This window comes from Talpa occidentalis, unplaced genomic scaffold (genome assembly GCF_014898055.3).
Source record: "Talpa occidentalis isolate TD23 unplaced genomic scaffold, MPIMG_talOcc4v2.1 talOcc4.6, whole genome shotgun sequence".
Lineage (NCBI taxonomy): Eukaryota > Metazoa > Chordata > Mammalia > Eulipotyphla > Talpidae > Talpa > Talpa occidentalis.
The window spans coordinates 39,020,552-39,042,330 of NW_023604972.1; the positions used below are offsets into that span (position 1 = coordinate 39,020,552).

Sequence of the window (21,779 nt, forward strand, 5' to 3'; positions counted from 1 at the left end):
TAAACATTCCTGGCCAAGTCTTTGATATAGAATTGTGGTTTTTTAAGACAGAGACCAGTTGGAGAGGAGTTTTGAAGTTAGAAATACCAGTTAAAGTTAGAGATAGCAGTTAAAGTTAGAAACAGCAGTTAGTTAATAAGATAATCAGGGAAGTAACAGGTGAAAATATAGCCTTGAGAAAGTAAAAGGAGTTTCCCCCTTTTTTTTTTTTTTTTTCTTTTGGAGCTTGGGGTTAGATAAAGGTTAGTGCAATTTAAGCGGCACAGGGATTCTTTGGGTTTTTTAATTTTTTACTACTTTTATTAAATTAGAATAGATTAGTTATAGGATTAAGAAGTTTTTTGATTTTAGCAGTAATTGGACTTGATTACTGGTGTATAAGGTGATTTTTTTTTAATGTTTAAGATTTAGGAATTTTATAAATTTTGATTAATTAGTAATTTAGCAGTTATAAAGGAGTTAAGTTTTAGTCATATAAGTTTTTTGTTGTTTTGCTGTTTTTAGCATTAACAGAATGATTACTGGGCATTAGAAAATAAATGATTGTTAGGGGACATTTTGTGTGGTAATTGTATTTACCTTTAGAACAAAGTGAAATGGCTATTATCACCTCAGCAAGGGGCCATCAGGTCCCCAGGCAGATTTTGAAAAAAATGCCACCATTGTTAGTTTTTTTTTTTACTACTTGAAAGCACTCCCTTATGTACTCCCATGGCTTGCTGGAGATGTATAAAGAACTGCTGAGAGCCTAGGCAGGATGATACTTGCACCCTGATCTAGGTATCATGTCTCCTCATTCCCCCATCCCTTATCCCTCAAGTCCTCGACACCGTCTTTTCCTGCAGGTACTCTGACACAATAGTTTGCTGGAGCTGGCTTCTGGCAAATTTCTTTAAGATTTGAATACTCTATGGACAACTAAAATAATGAATCTTAGGTTAACAGTTGCTAACAACGTAGGGCAGCTAAATGAACAACATTTACACATATACACATATATAGATATAAAGATACATACAGAGATATAGTACTAATTCCTAATCTTAAAAAGCAAAGATTAAAAACTTTAAATACAAACAAAAAGGGACTTGGTTCCTGAGTAAGATGACAAGGACTTACTTTCTCCTGCTTTTCCCTCTAAATACAACCAAATTCCATGGAAATTATCCATCAAACAACACTGAATCACTGAAAGCTGGAAGGATGAAGACATATTTTTTTTTTAAATAAATACAACCAAATTCCATGGAAATTATCCATCAAACAACACTGAATCACTGAAAGCTGGAAGGATGAAGACATATTTTTTATTTATTTATTTATACAAGCACTGGGTACAGTCAGAAGCATGGGAGGGCGAGAGAATTCACTAGAGCCAGAGCGGAGAGCAGAGCAGGCAGAAGGACCGAAGTACACTGCTGAGGGGAGCAGCGGGCGGCAGGAGAGGTCTGCGCGCCATGTGGGACCCTCCTCAGGTGGCCGGGGAGCAGCCGGGGATCGAACCGGCGCTGCAGAGGCTGCGGGCAGCTTCGCAACCCGGCGCTCAACCGCTGTGCCACCGGGGAGGCCCAGGATGAAGACATATTTTTGCAAGGATCCCCAAGCCTTAACCAACATCAGACAATGTGGGGGGGACCTCTGGATTTTCTTTTTATCTCCCATACACCCCTAGACTGGACTTAAGAGAGACTTGCAACCTGGAACTGCCAACAGACATGGGGTCGGGAGGTAAAACTGTATTCTCTGTCCAAAAGACCTGGAGGGGGCCTCCCTGGTGGTACAGACGATTGAACACAGCGCTGTGAAGCTGTCCACAGCCTCTGCAGTGCCTGTTTGATTCCCGCCGGCCTCGGCCTCGGAGCAACCCACATGGCGAGCAGACCTCTCCTGTCTTATCCACTACTCCCCTCAGCAGTGTATTTCATCAGTCTGCCTGTTCTGTTCCCCACTCTGTCTCTGGTGAATCCTCTCACCCTCCCGCGCATCTGGCCTATACCCCGGCTCTTGTATAAATAAAAAAATAAATCTTAAAAAAAAAAAAAAAAAAAACTTGGAGAAGGGAAACATAGTGGAGAACCCAACTCCCACTTCACAACCAGGAGCACCTTACATTTGCAGTGGCAAAGCAACAAAGACATAGGCCATGCCCAGCCTCACTACAAAAGTACTGTGGAACGGTAACAGAAATCAACAAAGCCCTGGAACAATCTCATCCAAATTCAATAATAGTAAGGCTTTAACGCTTTAACCTTCCCAAACCCTGCTTCACAGACCAAAGTGATGTTTAAATCCACTGAAAGTATTGATACCCAGCCCATCTCAGCACTACTGGTTTACAATGAGGGCACCTGAAGGCCAGTCTAATCTGAAGCAGGAATAAACATAGGAAAGCTCTGCATCTCTATCCTATTCTTTATCCAGTGATAAAAGGAAATCTAACTTCATTAGCTCTGACTTTAATCTCTGCAGGGTGAATAAGGACATAAGGAAACTTAGAAAAGCACCTTCCATTCACACCACACAGCACCAGCCAGTGATGGAATCCTAGAAAACTAAAAAATAAAACAGATCCAAAAATCACTATAAAGACTCCAAACATGTCCTTGGAAATACACAAAAGTAGACAAGAACCTACACATTAACGAAAACAAGGCAACTATGTTATAACAGGATACTTAAGTACAATTAAGGCTCTCCTAACAAAATAACCAAATGACAAGGATACAATCAAAATAACTAATCCCACTAAAACCATGAAAAATATGCCTGAACAAAATTATGATCTATGAATACAAATAACAAAGTGAATCAGTTGTTGGAATTGTTTAGCAAGAATGGTAAAGTTATCATAAAAATGTATTATCACTTATAAATTCTCTTGAAATAAATGAAAAGACAGAAACTCTCAAAGAATTGGAAGTTATAGAAACGAACAAGTTTAAGATTTGAGTAATCTATATATTTTTTTAATTTTAGCCATCGTTATAGGTATGTTGGTATTTAATTATTTTTTTAATTTAAATTCCCCTAATGACAATGAGATGAACAAGTGAAAACCATAAATACTACTTCATACCCATTTAGGGTGGTTATTATCAAAACAAAAAAGACAAGTGCTTATGAGGAAGGATATAGAGATATTGGAACCCTTATGCACTGCTGGTGGGAACTATGGAAAACAATTTGGTGGCTCCTCAAAAAATTAAAAATATAACTATCATATGTTTCAATAATTTTTTTGGGATTATATCAAAAAAAAATGAAAGGAGGGAATCCAAGAGATACCCGAACACCTGTGTTCACAGCATATTATTCACAACAGACAAAAGGTGGAAATGACCCAAATGTAGACAAATTCAGAGACATTCCACATTATACTGTATGTGTATACCACATGATTCACTTAGTGATGAACACTTGGGTTGTTTCCATCTTTTGGTTATTGCAAACATGCTGTTAGAACCCTGGAGTACAAATAACTGCTTGAGTCCCTGTTTTCAATTCTTTTGAGTATATATTTAGGAGCAGCATTTAATTTTCTGAAGAAATCACCAAACCTCTTTCAATAGTAGCTATTCCATTTCATCTTCCCACCAGCAATGCACGTTAGTTCCAGTTTATCAACATTTGCTATTTTCCTTTTTAGTTTTTTTTTAAAGTAATAGCCATCCTAGCATGTATAAAGGGGCATCTAGTAGGGTTTTGGTTTGCATTTCTCTAATGACTATTAGTAATGCTGAGCAACATTTTCATACATTCACTAGCCAAATGGAAAAATGTCTATTCAAGTCCTTTGGGCTATTTTGTTGTTGAGTTTCAGAAATTCTTTATATATTCTGTATATAAATCTTTTCTTAGATACACTATTTGCAAATATTTTCTCCCATTCTGTGGGTTATTCGTTCATGTAACTGATAATGTCCGTCAGACCAGTGATGAGAATAGAAACATATGACATGTCCTTATGTTAAAAAAACACTAAATAACATAAAAATGAATTCTCACAAATTATCATACAAATTAACTGCAATTCTAATTAGAATCTCAACAAAATATTATTGGGACTTGGATAAAACCAAAAAGTTCACTGGGAGAATAAAGAATGAAAACAGCAGAGGAATAGAAAATATCTTTAGATCAGAAATACTATAAAAACTATTATTAGTAAATAATAAACAAAGAGACCATAATTCATGTTAAAAATGATATGTGAGACTTAATACATGGTAAAATAGTATATAAATAAAAGAATGGATTAATTAATAAAAGGAATTGCACAACTGACCATTTGGAAGAAAATAAAATTGTAATATGTCATAGAACACCAAAACACATTCTAGATGGGTTTAAATTTTAAATTGAAAGAAGTCAAGGATATTATATATACATTATGATTGACCTTTTAATCAATACAGGAAGTTCAAAAGTTTTAAGTTAGACATTTGACAAATGAAATTTAAAAATTTTATCCATCATATAAAGATATTAAACAAATCTGTAATAGACAAAGAGTCATTTGGAAAAGTATCAGTTGCACAAATCACAGATAAATGGTTACAGATATAAAATCCAAAGATCTATCATAAACAAGAAAAAGCAAATAGGAAAAGGTCATAAATAGACAGCTCAGGAAAAAAGTAGATTAAAGCAGAAAAAGTACTTAAATCAATGATAATAACAGAAATAGACAATAAAATAAGAATGAAATTACTTAATACTAATCAAACTGCCAAAAAATAGGATAGTTGATAATCTCAGGTTTTTTTTTACACCGTAAGTGTAAAAGAAAATTGTGAAAGCCTCTTCTGAAAACACATATATGCACACATACACGCAAACACAGTATTAATGTTTTCAGTTAGGCGCAACAAGGAATATGGAAGAATTCAAAGGTGGGAATAGCAGGAAGATGGGAGTAATGATTAATAGCTTTTCCTCTTTAATCTTGACTCTTCCCTCAAATGAAGGACTTATTTGAAAAACACAAATAAAGAAAACTTTAAAAAGTGACTTTACACTTTTAAAAGCACATATAATTACCTAAAAGAAATAGAGAAAAAAGAGGAGAGAAAAAGAACACTGACCACGACTTGGAATCAAAAACAATTTCTTACATTTCACAACTGTGTCTAGGTTGACATTAATCTTTGTCACTCGACACAAAACATGCACCACTTCAACATTTCTCATTTCCAAAATTTATCCAGGCAAATAATACCCATGGGTATATCACAAACCTGATTTGTTGACTTCATTTGATTCTACAATACAGCCCACAGAGGTTTCTTTCTTTCTTGAAGAAATTGTCACTGAGTTTGGGTGTGATTTCTGGTACTGACCCTAAAAGAGATACATTAGATCAACTCCATTAAAATACCATCAGATTAAACACATTCGATTTTAAAAGGGAAAAAAAAAGCCAGTATTTAAAAACCAGCAGGTATAGTTGTATACTTAAATAACTACTTTGGAAAATTATTTGGCATTATCTAGCAAAGTTGAAATTTCCAATCACAGAAATGATTCTGTTCTCAACAGCAAAAACGTAGTCAGAGAGAAGACCAGATAAATTAGTGTATAATTATATAAGATAATATCACATATACAATAGTGAAATAAACTACAGAAACCTGAATAAACAATTGGTAACAAAGAAAAAGCATGTTGCATAAGTTAATACTGATCCTATTTAGAGACTCAATCTATACAAAAAGTTAATATTAGCAGGTATGGTCACTTAAAGGTCCTATTTATAGGGGTAGTCCTTCGTTGGAATCTAGGTATTTGGTTTTCAGAATGTTCCCTCCTTGACTAGCAGATAAGGCTGTATCTGCTATACCAGCCTGCCTAGATGTTTGTTTGTGTAAATAATATGATTTACGGTCAATACCGTCCTTTTTCCTTCAGCGAGTGCAGAATTTTGGTGAGCAAAGGCTGCCTTATAACCCACAATAAAAACTCAAAAGAGTTCCCTGGGCAGAAAGATTGTACAAATTCTTCTGCATATTTCATTTCACTGTGACAGGCAATGATTACACTTTGCGTGGTCCTTTTAAGGATCATGGGAAGTCTGGCATTAAAGTGCAAGCTCTGCCTTAAACATTTTCTTTTTCTCTTACTGATCTAGCTGTGTATCCAGACTGCATAGTTATATTAATCTCAGTTATGAGTACAACTATATACTGAGTCTCATGAAACCATTTGATGAAACATCTAACATGTGAATGGTAATCGGACTCTTATTGTAAGCAGTAGACATGATTTTGTCAGCATATAACCCTGTGTGGTAACAATATAAAGGATAGAAATGATGAAGACAAAATTCAAAAGTGATTACCTCAGTGCAGAGAGGAAACAGTAAGAGGCACATAGATGTTTCAAAGGTACTGGTATTACTTACTTACACTAAGGGATGGATATGTGTGTGATTGCTTATAGCATTTTTAACACTTTACATGCATTATATATTTTCTTTTATAAATCTGAAACATATCAAGTCATTTAAAAATTTAAAAATTTTGAAAATCTAGAAAAGAGACAGCTCATCATATTCTGCAGATGAGAAAGAAAACTGGTAAACCATTTTACAGAAAAACCCTAACATTTAATAATTTCACTTTAGGGCCTCCCCAGTGGCACAAGGGTTAGGACACAACCTATGAAGCTATCCGCAGCCACTGCAGCACAAGTTCGATTCCCAGCCAGCCAGGGAGCAACCCACATGGCACAAGCAGACCTCTCCTGACTCACCCACTGCTCTCCTCAGCAGTGTACTTCGGTCAATCTGCCTGTTCTGTTCCCCACTCTGTCTCTGGTGAATCCTCTCACCACCACGGCCCACCTCGCACCTCTGGCCCGTACCCCAGCTCTTGTATGCATAAATAAATAAATAAATCTTTAATAATAATAATAATAATAATAATTTTACTTCAATGTGCATATCCTAGAGAAATTCAGTTTACAGCATGTATACAAAGATACATGAAAAAAGTTGTTCACCATATCATTGTGATAATGAATAGCTGGAAACCTAAAGTCTGTGCCAACAGGGAATAAATAATTAAGCCATTTACCCCATTCATAAATATGCTATTCATGAATATACTCTCGAACTCAATTACACACAGAAACAAAAGTAGGTTTCAGTGTACTCTGTTCCCTCCAGAAACCACATTAAGAAAATGTTTAAATGTATAAATATATAAGGTCTAAGACAAGGAGAAGGGAGTAAATGAGTAGATATCAAAAAACTTTTTTAAGGTGAAGAGCAGACTGACTAGAAGCTACTAATCAGTCCAGAGAAAGTAGCAACTCGCTAGCTATGGAGAAATTCCAAACATGATTTACATTTATGGAGAAATCCACAAGATCAGAAATTAGAAGTACAAGGCACCTCTAAAGTGGGGGTACAGGTGGGACTTGCAAACAAAGATTTAGGTTTGTATAGGGAGTGGTAAGTCACTGAATCTCTTCTCTCCAAACCCTAGCAGAAAATTAGATGAGAGGGCCTCTTTGATGGCGCAAAGGGTTAAGTCGCAGCACTATGAAGCTATCCACAGGCACTGCAACACAGTATGAGTTCGATCCCCTGTGGACCAGGAAGCTAACCCACATGGTACAGCAACCCTCTCCTGTCTCACCCACTGCTCCCCTCAGCAGTATATTTCAGTCAGTCCACCTGTTCTGGTCCCCACTCTGTCTCTGGTGAATCCTCTCACCTCCCGCCCCCGCCAACCCTATGGCCTGTACCCCAGTTCTTATATGCATAAATAAATAAACCTTTAAAAAAAAAAGAAAAAGAAAATGAGATGATTATTCTCTTGAGCTTCATAATCAGAGAGACTGTTAACTCAATGACATGAGAGCAGTGGAAGGTAAGTGTAATACACTAAAAGTGGAAGCATTCAAAGTGCACCCTTCCCCTTTGCCCCACCTAGCCAAAAATATTGTTTGATTAAAGACCTCCCATGCAGCAGAGATTTGTTAGAAAACTTAGAGAAAAAAACCCTGACATCTACAATGACATAGCCCAGACAGTCATACCACAGTGAAATTGCTAATCTATAAATTTTCCTATACATAAAGAGCTTCCAATCACCACTTTAGTTTCTCATTCTTAAATATGAGGAGATGGCTAATGATCACTAGACATCTGACAGCAGGCTCTAGTGTAAAAGGCAACTAGCAAAATAAGCAAAAAAAAAAAAAAAAAAAAAAACAGCAAGTTAATGGAAATTGAAACTGTAAAGCCTTAATGAAAAGAATTAAGAGGAGGGCCTCCCCGGTGGCGCAGCGGTTGAGCGCCGGGTTGCGAAGCTGCCCGCAGCCTCTGCGGCGCCAGTTCAATCCCCGGCTGCTTCCCGGCCACCGGAGGAGGGTCCCACATGGCGCGCAGACCTCTCCTGCCGCCCGCTGCTCCCCTCAGCAGTGTACTTCGGTCCTTCTGCCTGCTCTGCTCCCCGCTCTGGTGAATTCTCTCACCCTCCCACGCTTCTGACTATACCCAGTGCATGTATAAACAAACAAACAAACAAATAAATAAAACATGCCTCTATAAAAAAAAAAAAAAATAAAAAAAGAATTAGAGGAACCTAACATCTAGGAATATCGCAAAGTTACAAAGTTCCAGATCTCTAACAACAGATGGCAAGATCCTAAAAGCTTACAAAGACTAAATAAACAAATTAAGTCACTGACAAAGGGTCAAGGAATCAGAGTGGTACCAATAACACAGAAGCTAAAAAAAAAAAAAAAAGAGTATATCTTTAAAATTTATTTCCAACCTAGAATTCTATATATACTCATCATCAGTGTAAAATCATGGTATTTTCAAACATTTAAAGCATTAATTTCTCAGGAAGTTACTAAAAGATGAGTCCTCACCAAAAAAAGGAGAGGCCAAGAAAAAGGAAGATTTGAGATCCAAGAACTGTAAAGGGCAATATATGAGAGAAGAGAAGGGATTTCCTTGAGTAAAGGAAAATCACATGACAACTTTATATGACAGGTAACAACACCTATGTGACAGGGTAGATTGGAGCAAAAAACAAAGAATAGACTTCTAAGAAAAATAGCTCTAGGAAAAGAAAATGAAAATGATGTGTCAGAATACTCAAGTTTCTAGTATTATTTCTAGCACTATATTTTTCTTTCCAATTAGTTTTATGTTTTTGAATAACTTGTCTTAGATTACCAGCTTCAAAAACTCTTTGAAAGTCTGCTGTTTTTGTATAGTTAAATCACCTTGCTTGTTAAAATATATGATCAACAAAAGATTGATGCCCCTATGTAGCAAGACTGTCTTCTTTTTATTAGGAAAAAACCAACCTTGCCAACCTGGATTAGGAATTTCAGTAAATTATCTACATTCCTAAAAATCTAATTTAAGTATTATTTTAGAAGATGTGAAAAATGATTATAATTGAAAATGACAAAGAAGATTGTAATTTGATAATTCCTAGACTTCAACTGCAAAAACAGAAAAGATCAAATCAAAATTTTCACAAAATGCCTCTAAATCTTATTGAAAGTCAATGGCACTACATGGTTCTATTTTAAAAATAAGACTTACAAACAACTAAACTAAAATGTACTTAAAATGTACTAATGATAAACCATACCTATTCTCCTTTTTTACTTACCTCTTTGCTTGGTAACTGATTACAAATGTCTTTTATTTTAGGTGTTGAATAAAACACTGACTTTGTAGAATTTGTGCTAAGATCATTAGCAAGACCTCAAAAAACAGAAAAAGAAATTAAAAAAAATAAAACATGGCATAAACTTTGCTGGTTACTTAAAATACCTATATGACATATGAAGAAGTCTGTTGACTCTTTAAACACAATTTAAATGAAATGTAAACTTCAATTTAATTGAATATTCAAATGTTCCTAGAAGAACTGAAAATGACAAACAAGGTTCCTGAAGAAATATGTACCAGCTGTTCTTTCAGAGTTTATATGCAAGACTTACGTTGCTGTTATTCGTGTTTATTTCTTTGCTTGGCTTTCTTTCTTAATACAATACCTTAATACAATACCAGCATTTAGCAAAGTTTTGGACATAATTCATCATTCCTTTAGAAGGGTTGTAAAACAATAAATATTATCTCTAGCTCTTCAGGAACCCCAAAAATGTTGCATAATGATTTCCATTACATTAAATACTTTCTCTTATTATTTATGGATTTCCGTACTATAGGAATCTAGTACAAACTAAAAAGAATGATAAATTATTCTCAATTTTGCAGTCTTATTCTCAGTGTACCACAAGGTACATGAAGTATTGTACTGGGAAAATGTTTTACATATTCGTAAGCATTAGACATATTTTCTGCATTTGATATTTGACAAAATGACATCCATTTAAAATGACTACTTTCATCCATCCCAACCTTCAAAGTCCATCTAGAAATAAACCATTACTTTGTTCTTCAAAACAGTCTTGCAAGATTTCCAGTATGTTCTTGCCTTGCTCTGTATTAACATTAAGTGCCCTATTAAGAAGGAAAAAAAGAAAAAATGTTAACATACTCCAAAGGCATTTGTTGTTTATGTTAATATCTACTTTGAAATTTCCACATTGCCTTATCAAAAAATATTACCAAATGGAAAATACCACTTTTACTATATGAAGACCAAATACATACTTGATAATACAAGAGATTCCAAAAAAAAGTGTTTGAAACAAGGTCATTGTCTCCATTAACAATTACTTTCCTTGATTGAAACAAACAAGTTCACAATTGTTTTATATATAAATAAGAACTTAAAATTTTTTGAACAAATTCAAAATATACTGAAATGGTTATTTAATAAAGACTCTATGATCACAAGTGCTACTAGATCCTAGTAATACAGTCTCCAATATAAGTTCTAAAATGCACTTTTGATTTAGTATCATTAATCTGAACAGCGGTTTATAAATCAGAATAAGTTGTTTAATTAAAAACTGTACTGAGACAATTGAAGATTCACATGCAGTTGTCAGAAATCATATAAATAAGATCTCTTCTTGTTCACTTGATCCACTCTTTCCCAATGGTAACATTATGCAAAACTATTGTACACTGTCACAACCAAAATACCAATATTAACACAATCTACCAGTATTATTCAGATTTCTGTTCTACAGGTATAACTGAATGTTTGTGTTTGAGTTTATGTATTTAGTTTTTTATAACTTATAACTTACCTGGATGGTCGGCAAAATCTTCTTCTATAGTCATTTTTGAGATGATCCTGAAAGAAAAATAAATCAATTCAGTGTCTTTGTTTAAGAGAGTAACAGCCCCCCAATATGAGCACACCCCAGAAAAGTCTTCATTTATTCATTCAACAAGTGTGTTTTAACTGCTTCTAGATCAAGAAAAAGAAAACTTACCTCATTTATACAGCTTACAAACCTTTGCTTATACTAATTTTTCATATCCTGGGATTTATTCTATTTCCTTGTTCTCCTACTCTACCTCCCTCAAACCTTTTCCATCATCAAATCCCAACTCGTCTCGGTTTCCAAAAATTCAAGTTGGTAACACTTAAGTAATATTATGTATCTTCTCTGATCACAACAGCACAAAGTAGAAATCAACCAAAAAAGAAAGAAAAATCCAAAATATATTGAAATTAAACAACAAGCCACAACATGAATAACTACCGAAAAAATCAAAGGAAAAATTTAAAAATAATGACACAAGCTGTCAGAATCCATAGGATACAGCAAAAGCAATTTTAGGAGGGAAATTTATAGCAGCACAGGCCTCAAGAAAAATCAAATCTGAAATAATCTAACCTCACATCTAAAGGAATAAGAAAAAGAAGGAAAAAAATGAAGCCAAAAGTCAGTAAAAGGTAGGAAATAACAAAAATAAGCATTAAAAAAAAAAGAGCAAAATATCAAAAAAATCAAAAGTTGGGTCTTTGAAAACAGAAAAAAACCTCTAGCTAGGTTTATAGGAAAAAAAGAGAAAATCTAACAGACATAATCATGAATGAAAGAAAAGAATTGCAACAGACAGCTCAGAAATAGTAAGAACCAGAGACTACTATGAATATCGGTATGTCAATGCCAATAAACCGGATAATCTAAAAGAAATAGACAATTTCTTGGAAACATGCAACCTTCCAAGAGTAAATGGAAAACAAACAAACCTGAAACAAATCACAAGCAAACTGAAACAAACAAACAAACAAAAAACCCAGAAACATAGGGGACAGATGGCTTCACCAGTAGTTCTACCAAGCCTTCAAAGAAGACCTAAGTATTCTCAAACTCTTTCAAAAAGTTGATGAACCATCATGTTTCCAAACACACTTTATGAGGCCAACACTACTCATCAAAAAGAATGAAGTATCTAAGAATAAACTTAATAGGAGGAGAAAATGAAAACCACAAGATATTGTTAATAGAAATGTTAAGACACAAAATAATTAAAAGATATGTCCCACGCATGGATAGGAAGAATGATCTCTAACATAAATCAACTTTTGGTGATTATGTGTTAATACTACTTCATCAACTATAGCAAATGTATCACTCCGGTGAGGGATACTGATGACGGAAGTAGCTATGAATGCACTGGGGGCAAAAAGTATATAGGACATCTGTATCTTCCTCTTAATTTTTCTGTGAACCTAAAACTGCTCTGCAAAAGAAAAGTTTTTATTAAAAAAAAGAACTGTGTCTTCTGGTAAGCTTTATTCCCCTTTTCTTCTTTACCAATTAGAATGACTTTATCGCTCTTTTCTGATTACATGCAATGTAAACAATGTATGTGCCGTAGTAAAAAGGACACACACACTATGCCACACTTACATACGTTTCTCATGCATACAAGTGTACATATACGCAATATATCTTTATTAAAAGCCTCCCTGATGGCCTAGGGGGTTATGTCTCAGCGCTATCCCCGTGATGGCCTCAGTTGGATAGCTGGCCAGGGAGCTAACCCACATGGCACAGCAGACCTCTCCTGTCTCACCAGCTGCTCGCCTCAGCAGTGTATTTCAGCAGATCTGCCTGTTTTGAACCCCACTCTTGAGAGGTCCATGCAGCAGGCCGGAATGCAAAAGCCTACCCGGAAGCCCACCTGGGGGGGCAGGAATGCGGATACCTGCCTGGAGGACTCAGACAATGAGCCTCCCCCCTCCCCCTATGAGTCTCATCTCAGACAATGAACCTCTACCTGCCCTACAAACTTTTCCCGCTGTAGGAGCCCAACTACCTACCTGACCTCTCCCCACCCTATAAAACCCTGCTTCCCCCTAACAACGTGCGCGACTCCACTGACCCCCGCCTTGGGTCTGTGAGGTCCGCCCGGGGCGCAATAAACTTTCCCTCCCTTTGAGAAATGTAGCCTGGCTCTCCTTTTCTTTACCGCGCCGAACCTTTCAACTCTGTCTCTGGTAAATCCTCTCACCCCCTCAACCTCCCCCCCGCCCCCTCCCCGCAACTCTGGCCTACACCCCATCTCTTCTATGCAGAAATAAATAAATATTTTTTTAAAAGGAAGGGCAGTTCAATAAAATTGAAGACTTTCTTAAAAGGAAAAGATAGAGCAGCAAATACCAGTTTAGGAAAGGGGTTGATACAGGGTATATAACCGATAGTAACCTTAAGTGAAATTTAAAATATAGCATAGTGAACACCACGGGCGTCCGGAAACATAAACAAAACAAAAAGTCCCGCCCCCTTTCGGTCATTCACAGCTTGCACCTTTAAACTAATACCTGCCTTTTCAAAACTTCATCAATAAACAATATTCCCTAAATAACCTGCTTTTCCAGACAAGCAAGCCCGAAGCAAAGGCACTTTCAAATGGTTCCAGTTCCTCTATGGACAGCAAACTATTCTGGGAACTAGGAAATGACTAGCTTAGAAAAGAAATCCCCAGACGCAGCGGACCTCTCCTGCCTCGCTCGCTGCTCCCCTCAACAGTGTATTTCAGTCCATCTGCCTGTTCTGCTCCCCACTCTCTGGTGAATCCTCTCGCCACCCCCCACCCCAGCATATCTGGCCTGTACCCCGGTTCTTGTATGTGTGAATAAGTAAATCTTTAAAGAGAGAGAGAGAGAGAGAGAGAGAGAGAGAGAGAGAGAAGTCCCCAGAGACAAGGAGAGGAAAAGTGCCGTCACTACAAGAAACCTTGAGGAAATAAAACAAGAAAAATTTACTTTGGTTACCGGCACACCTGACTACGGAAATCTAAGCGGTCACCGCACCCGCCCGATCCCGCGGCTGTCAAGGGTCCCCCAGCTCCCGCCCGCCAGAAGGGAGACAACCGCACTCACCAGACCCCACGCAGCCATGTTCTGGCCTGACTCGGCTGGCGCGAAGGGTTTGCGCCGGAGGCCCCCAAGGGCCGCGGCTCGACCAAGCCCAGCACCGACCCAAACGCCGGAGTAGCCGCCGGCAAGCTACACACAGCGGCCCTGGACTGGGAAGCGACGAGAGCGACGAGGTGCGCGTCAAAGAGCGCGCGCCCCAACGTCCTCAACCCATTGGCTAGGCTCCAGGCCGGCATCCAGTCACGGCGCGCGCTGCTGTTTAAAACAGGCTGCACATGCGCAGACCAGTGGCAACCAACAGGGAAACGGCTGTGATGGGACCGCCCCCACCCCGCCCGCCCGTCTCCCTGTGGCCCCGCCCAGCCAGGTAGCCCCGCCCACACCCTTCCTCCCCCCCACCCCCCGCCTGGGCTTCTGCATTTCCTTCCTTCTTCCTCCACACGCCGGCGCTGCGTTGAAGAGCTGTTGTTTGGCAAACCCCGTCGTGGGAACCGCATTGGGACCTTGAGACCAGTGTAAAACTTCTCAACGGTACTATTATAAAGTTAATATTTGAAAGGATGAGAGGTAGAAACTGTGGAGGCCATTGAAGAAAAAGATTTCCCTGTGTAATCTTGTCACTCACAGCCGGCGCAGCTATGCACCATCTCTAAGATCAGATAATAGTGATGACGATGACGGTTTGTATTTTATTTTTTCATATTTGTGGGTTATATTTGCATAAAGCTTTGCCAACACATTATTTAAATGTGATGTCCTGAAAGGAGTTCTAGATCAGGAGTCTTGACACCTGCTTAGTTCTTAACTAGTGTGTTACAAAGATGCCACAGATTTTGGCACTGTCCTGGATGTTTCTTATTTTTATAAGGGGAAAAGTTAATTAAAAGCTCTGAAAACTTCCTTGACCATTTCATTATCCTATGAAACTATCCTATTTTAATGATTTAGTTAAAATTTGCAAGGGAATTTTAATCAGAAAATACATTATTTATTGAACAAATTCATAGGGAAGTTTTGACTATTGAACTACTTTGATTTGGAGTTCTCACATTTTGAAAAGATAATAAAAACTAACATTTATTTTGGCAATACTGCATGCCAAGTGCTCCTCTAAATATTCTCCATGTAAGACTTATTTTAAAGGATTCCTGTAAGGCAAGACAGGTAATATCCCCACTTAAAAAAAATAAAACTGGGTCAGAGTTTAAGTGACTTGCTGGTGACCACATAACTATTAGATGACATATTGAGGAATTTGACTCCAAAACTGAGCAGTTAAATCACTATACTTTTATCTCTCATTGAGATATTTTAGAAAACACTGTCATAAATGTAAAATTCCAGATGTAAAATTATGTCCTCCTGACTATACTGGAAACAGTAATTCTCAAAGGTATCTTGAGAAATTTGAAATCAAATGACTTATGATGGTTTAGAATGCAGGTCACCAAGGATGTTGGGGATAAACTAATCTGTTATATAGGAAAAAACAGGGCAGCACCTTATGAAAACAATTAATGGAGATTCCACAGTTCCTAAACAAACTCAGTTTCATACGCATCTGTCCTAGTATTATTTAATAGCCCCTGCCCCCATGGTTTTAGTGTATTAAAACAGTGTTGCTAGTTGATGGAATAATGTTTATAAAACCCAGATTTGGGGCCTCCCTGGTGGATGCAACGTATGAAGCTATCCACAGCCTCTGCAGCACAAGTTCGATCCCTGGCCAGCCAGGGAGCAACCCACATGGCGCAGCAGACTTCTCCTGACTCGCCAGCTTCTCCCCTCAGCAGTGTATTTCAGTCAGTCTGCCTGTTCTGTTCCCTACTCTGTCTCTGATGAATCTTCTCACCACCACCGCCCTTACCCCCCCACCTCCGCATATCTGACCTGTGTTCCAGTTCTTGTATGCATAAATAAATGAATCTTTAAATTGAAAAAAAAAAAAAAACAGATTTGTCATTACATACCTCCTCCCCTCAAAAGTACTTCAATAGCATGCAACAGGGTGGTCCCCAGAAAAAGGGAGGTTCCAGGTTCCCTGTCCCACCCAAGGAAGGGTGGAGCTGAGCTTGGAGGAGGAGAAGCTGGAGGGAAGGAAGGAAGGAAGCGGGATGGAGAGCCTGGATAAGGCACATGTAGCAGAGAGACATGTAATGAAGCTGCACTTGCTTCTTGGTCTTGGGCTGGTTCAAACAGATGTGGATGAGAGACCCGTAGGTAGGTTAACAATAGCAGCTTTATCTTTTTTTTTAATATTTATTTTTTATTTATGCATACAAGAACTGGGGTATAGGCCAGAGGTTTTTTTTTAATATTTTATTTTATATAATTCTTACATCATTTTTCATTTTTACACAATGTATGCATTTTCATTTTGGTTATATTCTCCATACAATTGCACCCCCCCTTATTTTGACCCTAATCCTTCCTCTTCCCACCAGGTATCTTGATTTTGATTTTGCTCTCTCTGTCCCGGACGTGCTGGGCGCATTCCACCCCTTTCCAAATGGGTCCCCACCAGTGGGTGTCTTAGACTTGTAGCAGGCTTTTGGGTCTCAGTGGCCCTGCTTTGGGCCAACCCTGTTTAGCTGGGCCTTTACCCATAAGGGGATGGGTAATTTGGGGTGCTTGATTTGGAAACTATTTTATATATGCTTTACTTTCTCTTTATTTCACAGTGATTGTATAAAGTTCATTTCCATTCAATGTCCTATGCAGTAAAGTATGTTTTGTCTTGATGAGGTGGATGGATGCCAGAACCTATTTAGAGCAGGCAGGTTTGGGGATCCTGGGGTGCCCCTCACCCTACCCTGTAACTGTCACTCCTTGTGAATTGCTATGACAACTGACTAAATTGAGTTTTCCATCAAAACTCTATTACCTTGGGGGCCTCCCCGGTGGCGCAGCGGTTGAGTGCTGGGCAGCGTCGGTTCGATCCCCGGCTTCTCCCCGGCCACTGGAGGAGGGTCCCACATGGCGCGCAGACCTCTCCTGCCGCCCGCTGCTCCCCTCAGCAGTGTACTTCGGTCCTTCTGCCTGCTCTGCTCCCCGCTCTGGCTCTGGTGAATTCTCTCACCCTCCCGTGCTTCTGACTGTACCCAGTGCCTGTGCAAATAAATAAGTAAATAAATAAACAAAAAAACAAGAGAGTTCTCCTTTAAAAAAAAAAAAAAAACTCTATTACCTTGGAAGGGTGTGTGTGTATATGTGTGTGACAAAGTACTCAGAAATTTAATTTAAAAGGAATAGGAAACTTTTAGTTACTTATGATTTTATGTAGATATTTAAAATTTGTAAGTTTTTATAATTATTTTAAGGAATATTTTAGATCTTAAAATGCCACTCTAAAATCAATTTGTTCTAGAAATTGTAAGATAGTTACAATTATAACTTAAAATTTGCTAAAGTAAAATAAGTTTACCACTATAATTTTGAGTCTTATTTTTTAACATGAAATTTCAATAATTTCTTTCACTCTTAAAGCCAAGTGTTGGTTTACTCTTAAAGCCATCTCTTAGGTACATTCACTTTAAGTAACCTATTCTAATAAAATTATCCCCAAATAGACTACTAAACTGTAATTGCCAAGAAAATAAAATATGATTACAATATTCAGACAGATGGCAGCAAAAGGAGTTTTACTTTACATAGGTCCCTAAGGTCTGCTCTGAGTTTTAATTTTAAAGTGCTATAATAAAGTGCTATAATAATTGAGTAATCTTTTACATTTCCTTAGTTACCTCCATCAAATAATTATAGTATGGGTATTTATTGCCAACTCTTTCAACTTACAAGGTTCGATACAGAAATAGAAGTTGTAACACAAAAATATTCACAATTGAATTTGCCACTTAAAAATTGGTTCCAATTCAGCCCTACTCCCACAACTTAACATGAGTGTCTGCCCAACATTCCATTGGATCAACATCATTTTGGGTGAGTCTCACACTGACTGTCAAATGGCATAAAACAAAACAAAACACTGTTAGTTGATTGCAAAGTGAACTTGAAAATCTTGCAAAAGATGAATGGCTTTATACTACGTAAAATGAAATTATATCATCGAAATTTATTTTGCATAAAATTTCAGTAATTTTCTTTACTATTTATTGCCAAATGTTGTTCCAACTGCAAAGTACACACACTTTAACCTTTTCTAACAAAATTATCCTCTAATAGAAGCTTACTAGACTGTAATTTCCAAGTTAAAAAGTATATACTCGAAATGTGCTGATAGGTGGCAGTAATGTTCAAGGAAAATTTTAATATGCAATTTGTCGTAAACATCTGCAGGGGTCCTTCATTTTAAAGTGCTGTATAAATTGACCTTTACTTTTACTAAGTTATCTCTGTGTCAATTATTTGATTCTTAGTTGCTATAATATTCTATTTTGTATATACTGTCCCTCTTAAGACAACAACTATTACCCTGTTCTCTGAGACTCCATTCTGTAATCTATAGTTTATTTCTACTTAACATAATTCCTGTTTCATAAAAGGATCTTTTGTCATTTAAAACACATTTTCAAAAACATTAATAGTTTGCATTATAATTTTAACCTTGCAGTCTTAATTTAGTTAGATGGTAGCAGAAAAATTAAATTATGTACATTATATATGTTTTTAAAGTCTTTTTAAAAGATATTATTATTTACTTACTTATGCATAGAAGAGTTGGAATATAGGCCAGAGGTTGGGGGTGGGGGATGAAAGGATTCACCAGGGACAGAGAGGGGTGCAAAATAGGTGGATCTGCTGAAACACACTGCTGAGGGGAGTAGTCAGCAAGACAGGAGACGTCTGTTGTGCCATCTGTGGGTCAGCTCCCAGGTCAGGGATCAAACTCAGGCCACAGAGGTGATTGCACTGAGACTTTAACCCCTGGGCCACCAGGGAAGCCCCATTTTATAAATATTGACTTGGAAATGTGCTCTAAAACATATGAAAAATGTAGTTTATCAAATCGCATGTTCAGCATTAACCCAAATACACAAATATAAACAAATAGAGAAAAATGCCCAAAATTGACTATACCCATCCAGCCAATACTAATGGCTAGAATAGCATGTGATTTTCTTTTTAAAGTCTTTCTGTTTAGTCTAAAATATGTGTTTTCCATCTATAATAAAAATAAGAAAGTAGCACATGATAAATAAGCACTTATAAATTAAGTGCTTATAGAAATACATAAACAATAAAATACCAAAAACTGTAACTTGCCCATAAGACCTAAAAGTCAGAGATTTGTGACATGAAGGAAATAGGAAGATAAACTTCAAGCAGAGACATGAGGCAGAAATGATATGCCGTTGACAGAAAAAAAAGTGTCAGATACTGCTAAGTGTTTGCAAAATGCAACTAGATTAAGAAACACCTTCAATATTAGGATAATTTTCACATATTCCTATAGACAATTGAAAACCGCATTGATGGGAGGGCGTGGTCAGTTGTTTAGAACAAAATTCATGATAATGAGTTTAAGCAGAAAGGGATCTAATAAAATGCATATATCAGCTTTGAGAATTGTCAGGAGGAGCGATAAACACTGTATTTTAGGCATTCAGCAATGATTCCCAAAGACAGACCATGGAACTGAGAAACTGAGACACCAAAAGTCAGTTGCTATATATACAGTCAGGAAACGTCCATTTGTTTCCATAAAATGAGAAAGTGGGAAGCTAGTGTTAATGCTGGTATCAACCAAAACCTCAGTGGCACTACATAATCAGGAAACCAATGCAATTACAAAAATACATTGTCAAAGAAGGCTTTAAAAAAAAAAAAAAAAAGATTTATTTATTTATTTATTTGTTTATTTATACAAACACTGGGTACAGTCAGAAGCACAGGAGGGTGAGAGAATCCACCAAGAGCCAGACCTGGGAACAGAACAGGCAGAATGACTGAAGCACACTGCTGAGGGGAGCAGCGAGCGCGGCAGGAGAGGTCTGCGCGCCCTGTGGGACCCTCTCCGGAGGCCGGGATCCAGTGCTGCAGAGGCTGCTGGCAGCTTCACAGCCCAGCGCTCAACCACTGCACCACCGGGGAGGCCCCAAAGAAGGCTTTATAAGCCTTTATTAACCGAAAGGTTTCTTACTGTTCCTGATTCTATATTATATCTCTATCTAATATACAATGGAAATCTGAAAACTGGTATTCCATGCTTTGACTATTAATACCCATGAAACTAGTGAGGAGACTAATTTACAACATTTCCAGAAAATCAGGTGTCTTCAGATTGTGCTCACATTCAAAAAATCCAAAGACATCAATAAGAATCAGTTTTGTTTCTGTCTGTCTTGCTGAATGGAATGCACCCTACTACAGCTATAAAGAAGTCTGGGAAATGTCATTTTAATTTTTTGGAGTAAAGAATGGCATACTAGAAGGGAATGAAATGGATATTAAGCTCCAATCCACCTTATCCCCTAAAAAAGCACCAATGGATATTAATAAATGCAGTGAAGGGGTGGGGGACAGGGTGGGTGGTAGACCTAATCCTTGTGTATATTGAGTTTCTAGTGGTTAGACATTGCTCAAGCTATCTCCCTATCTGGAATGTCCAGTTTTTATTAAAGTTACAATTCTATGATTTACCTTATTTACACGTTTTGATGTATGGAATCCAAGAAATATTTCTCAATATGCAAATGAGACCAATGTGCTTAAAAAAAAGCATAACTAGAAAAACTCTTATTATCCTAGATGCAACTCTTTTTACTGAAAAAGATATGGCTAGCAAATTGAACCACTCCATCTACTAATACCACTCTGGCTAGTGATATCACTTCTGTTGTAGTGCTGCCTCACCAAAGGGCCTGGTAGAATCATCTTCTGAGTCATAATGATTCACTATGGCACAGTGTATTTCATATAGTAGTTGAAATTCAACCTATATTCTTCAATACAAATATCTTTGAAGTTTACTGCAATGAATTATTATGCAAAATGTTAATACATCATCAGTAAACATAAGTAAAACAAAAGTAAGAAATTTAGAAGTACTGAAAAGGAATTGGAGTCTCCTATTCAGACCTTTTCATGGGCTCAATTCTAATAAGTGGATAGGAAACTTTCAGAGGACTTTAACCATTGTAAAAACGTGCTTTTATTCACTTGAATAGCATTATAACATAAATGACTCAAAGTAACAGTGTAAATTTGTAAATTAATCTAATACTACATTAAAAGTTGTTGAGTTATATTTGCCATATAACCAGATTTATAGCAAACTCCTTTGACACACATGCTGTTAATGGCTGTAATAATTGGGCTTTGATATAATTTCAGTGATTTGAATTAATAGTTTGAAATCACATGTCAACCATTGGGCATCCATAGGAGAAAAAAGGCAACTCCTATTTCTGGTAGACATTAATAACTCCAAACTGGAATCACAATACTTTTTAAAATGAAAATTTGTCATCTAATAAATGGTTATTGTGATCTGCTTCTTATCAACCTTCAACATAGTTTCTGCCCTTTAAA

At 37.1% G+C, this 21,779-nt stretch overlaps 2 protein-coding genes across 3 annotated transcripts in view; one reads left to right on the top strand and one right to left on the bottom strand.

Moving 5' to 3' along the window:
• The window catches only part of CENPC (centromere protein C), a 59,788-nt gene extending 45,320 nt beyond the window's left edge, over window positions 1-14,468 (bottom strand). Inside the window, 5 exon segments of the mRNA XM_037529198.2 lie at window positions 5,238-5,340; window positions 9,642-9,736; window positions 10,428-10,498; window positions 11,197-11,243; window positions 14,292-14,468. Coding sequence (XP_037385095.1) covers window positions 5,238-5,340; window positions 9,642-9,736; window positions 10,428-10,498; window positions 11,197-11,243; window positions 14,292-14,309 — 334 coding nt within the window. The 5' untranslated portion in view covers window positions 14,310-14,468.
• A 231-nt stretch (window positions 14,469-14,699) lies between these two features.
• STAP1 (signal transducing adaptor family member 1) overlaps window positions 14,700-21,779 on the top strand; it is a 42,279-nt gene continuing 35,199 nt past the window's right edge. For both annotated transcript variants that reach the window (XM_037530297.2, XM_037530298.2), the window contains exon 1: window positions 14,700-14,968. Coding sequence is in view for 1 of the 2 variants with exons in the window: in XM_037530298.2 (XP_037386195.1) it covers window positions 14,957-14,968 (12 nt within the window). In the remaining variant the exon portion in view is untranslated. The remainder of the gene's footprint in view (window positions 14,969-21,779) is intronic.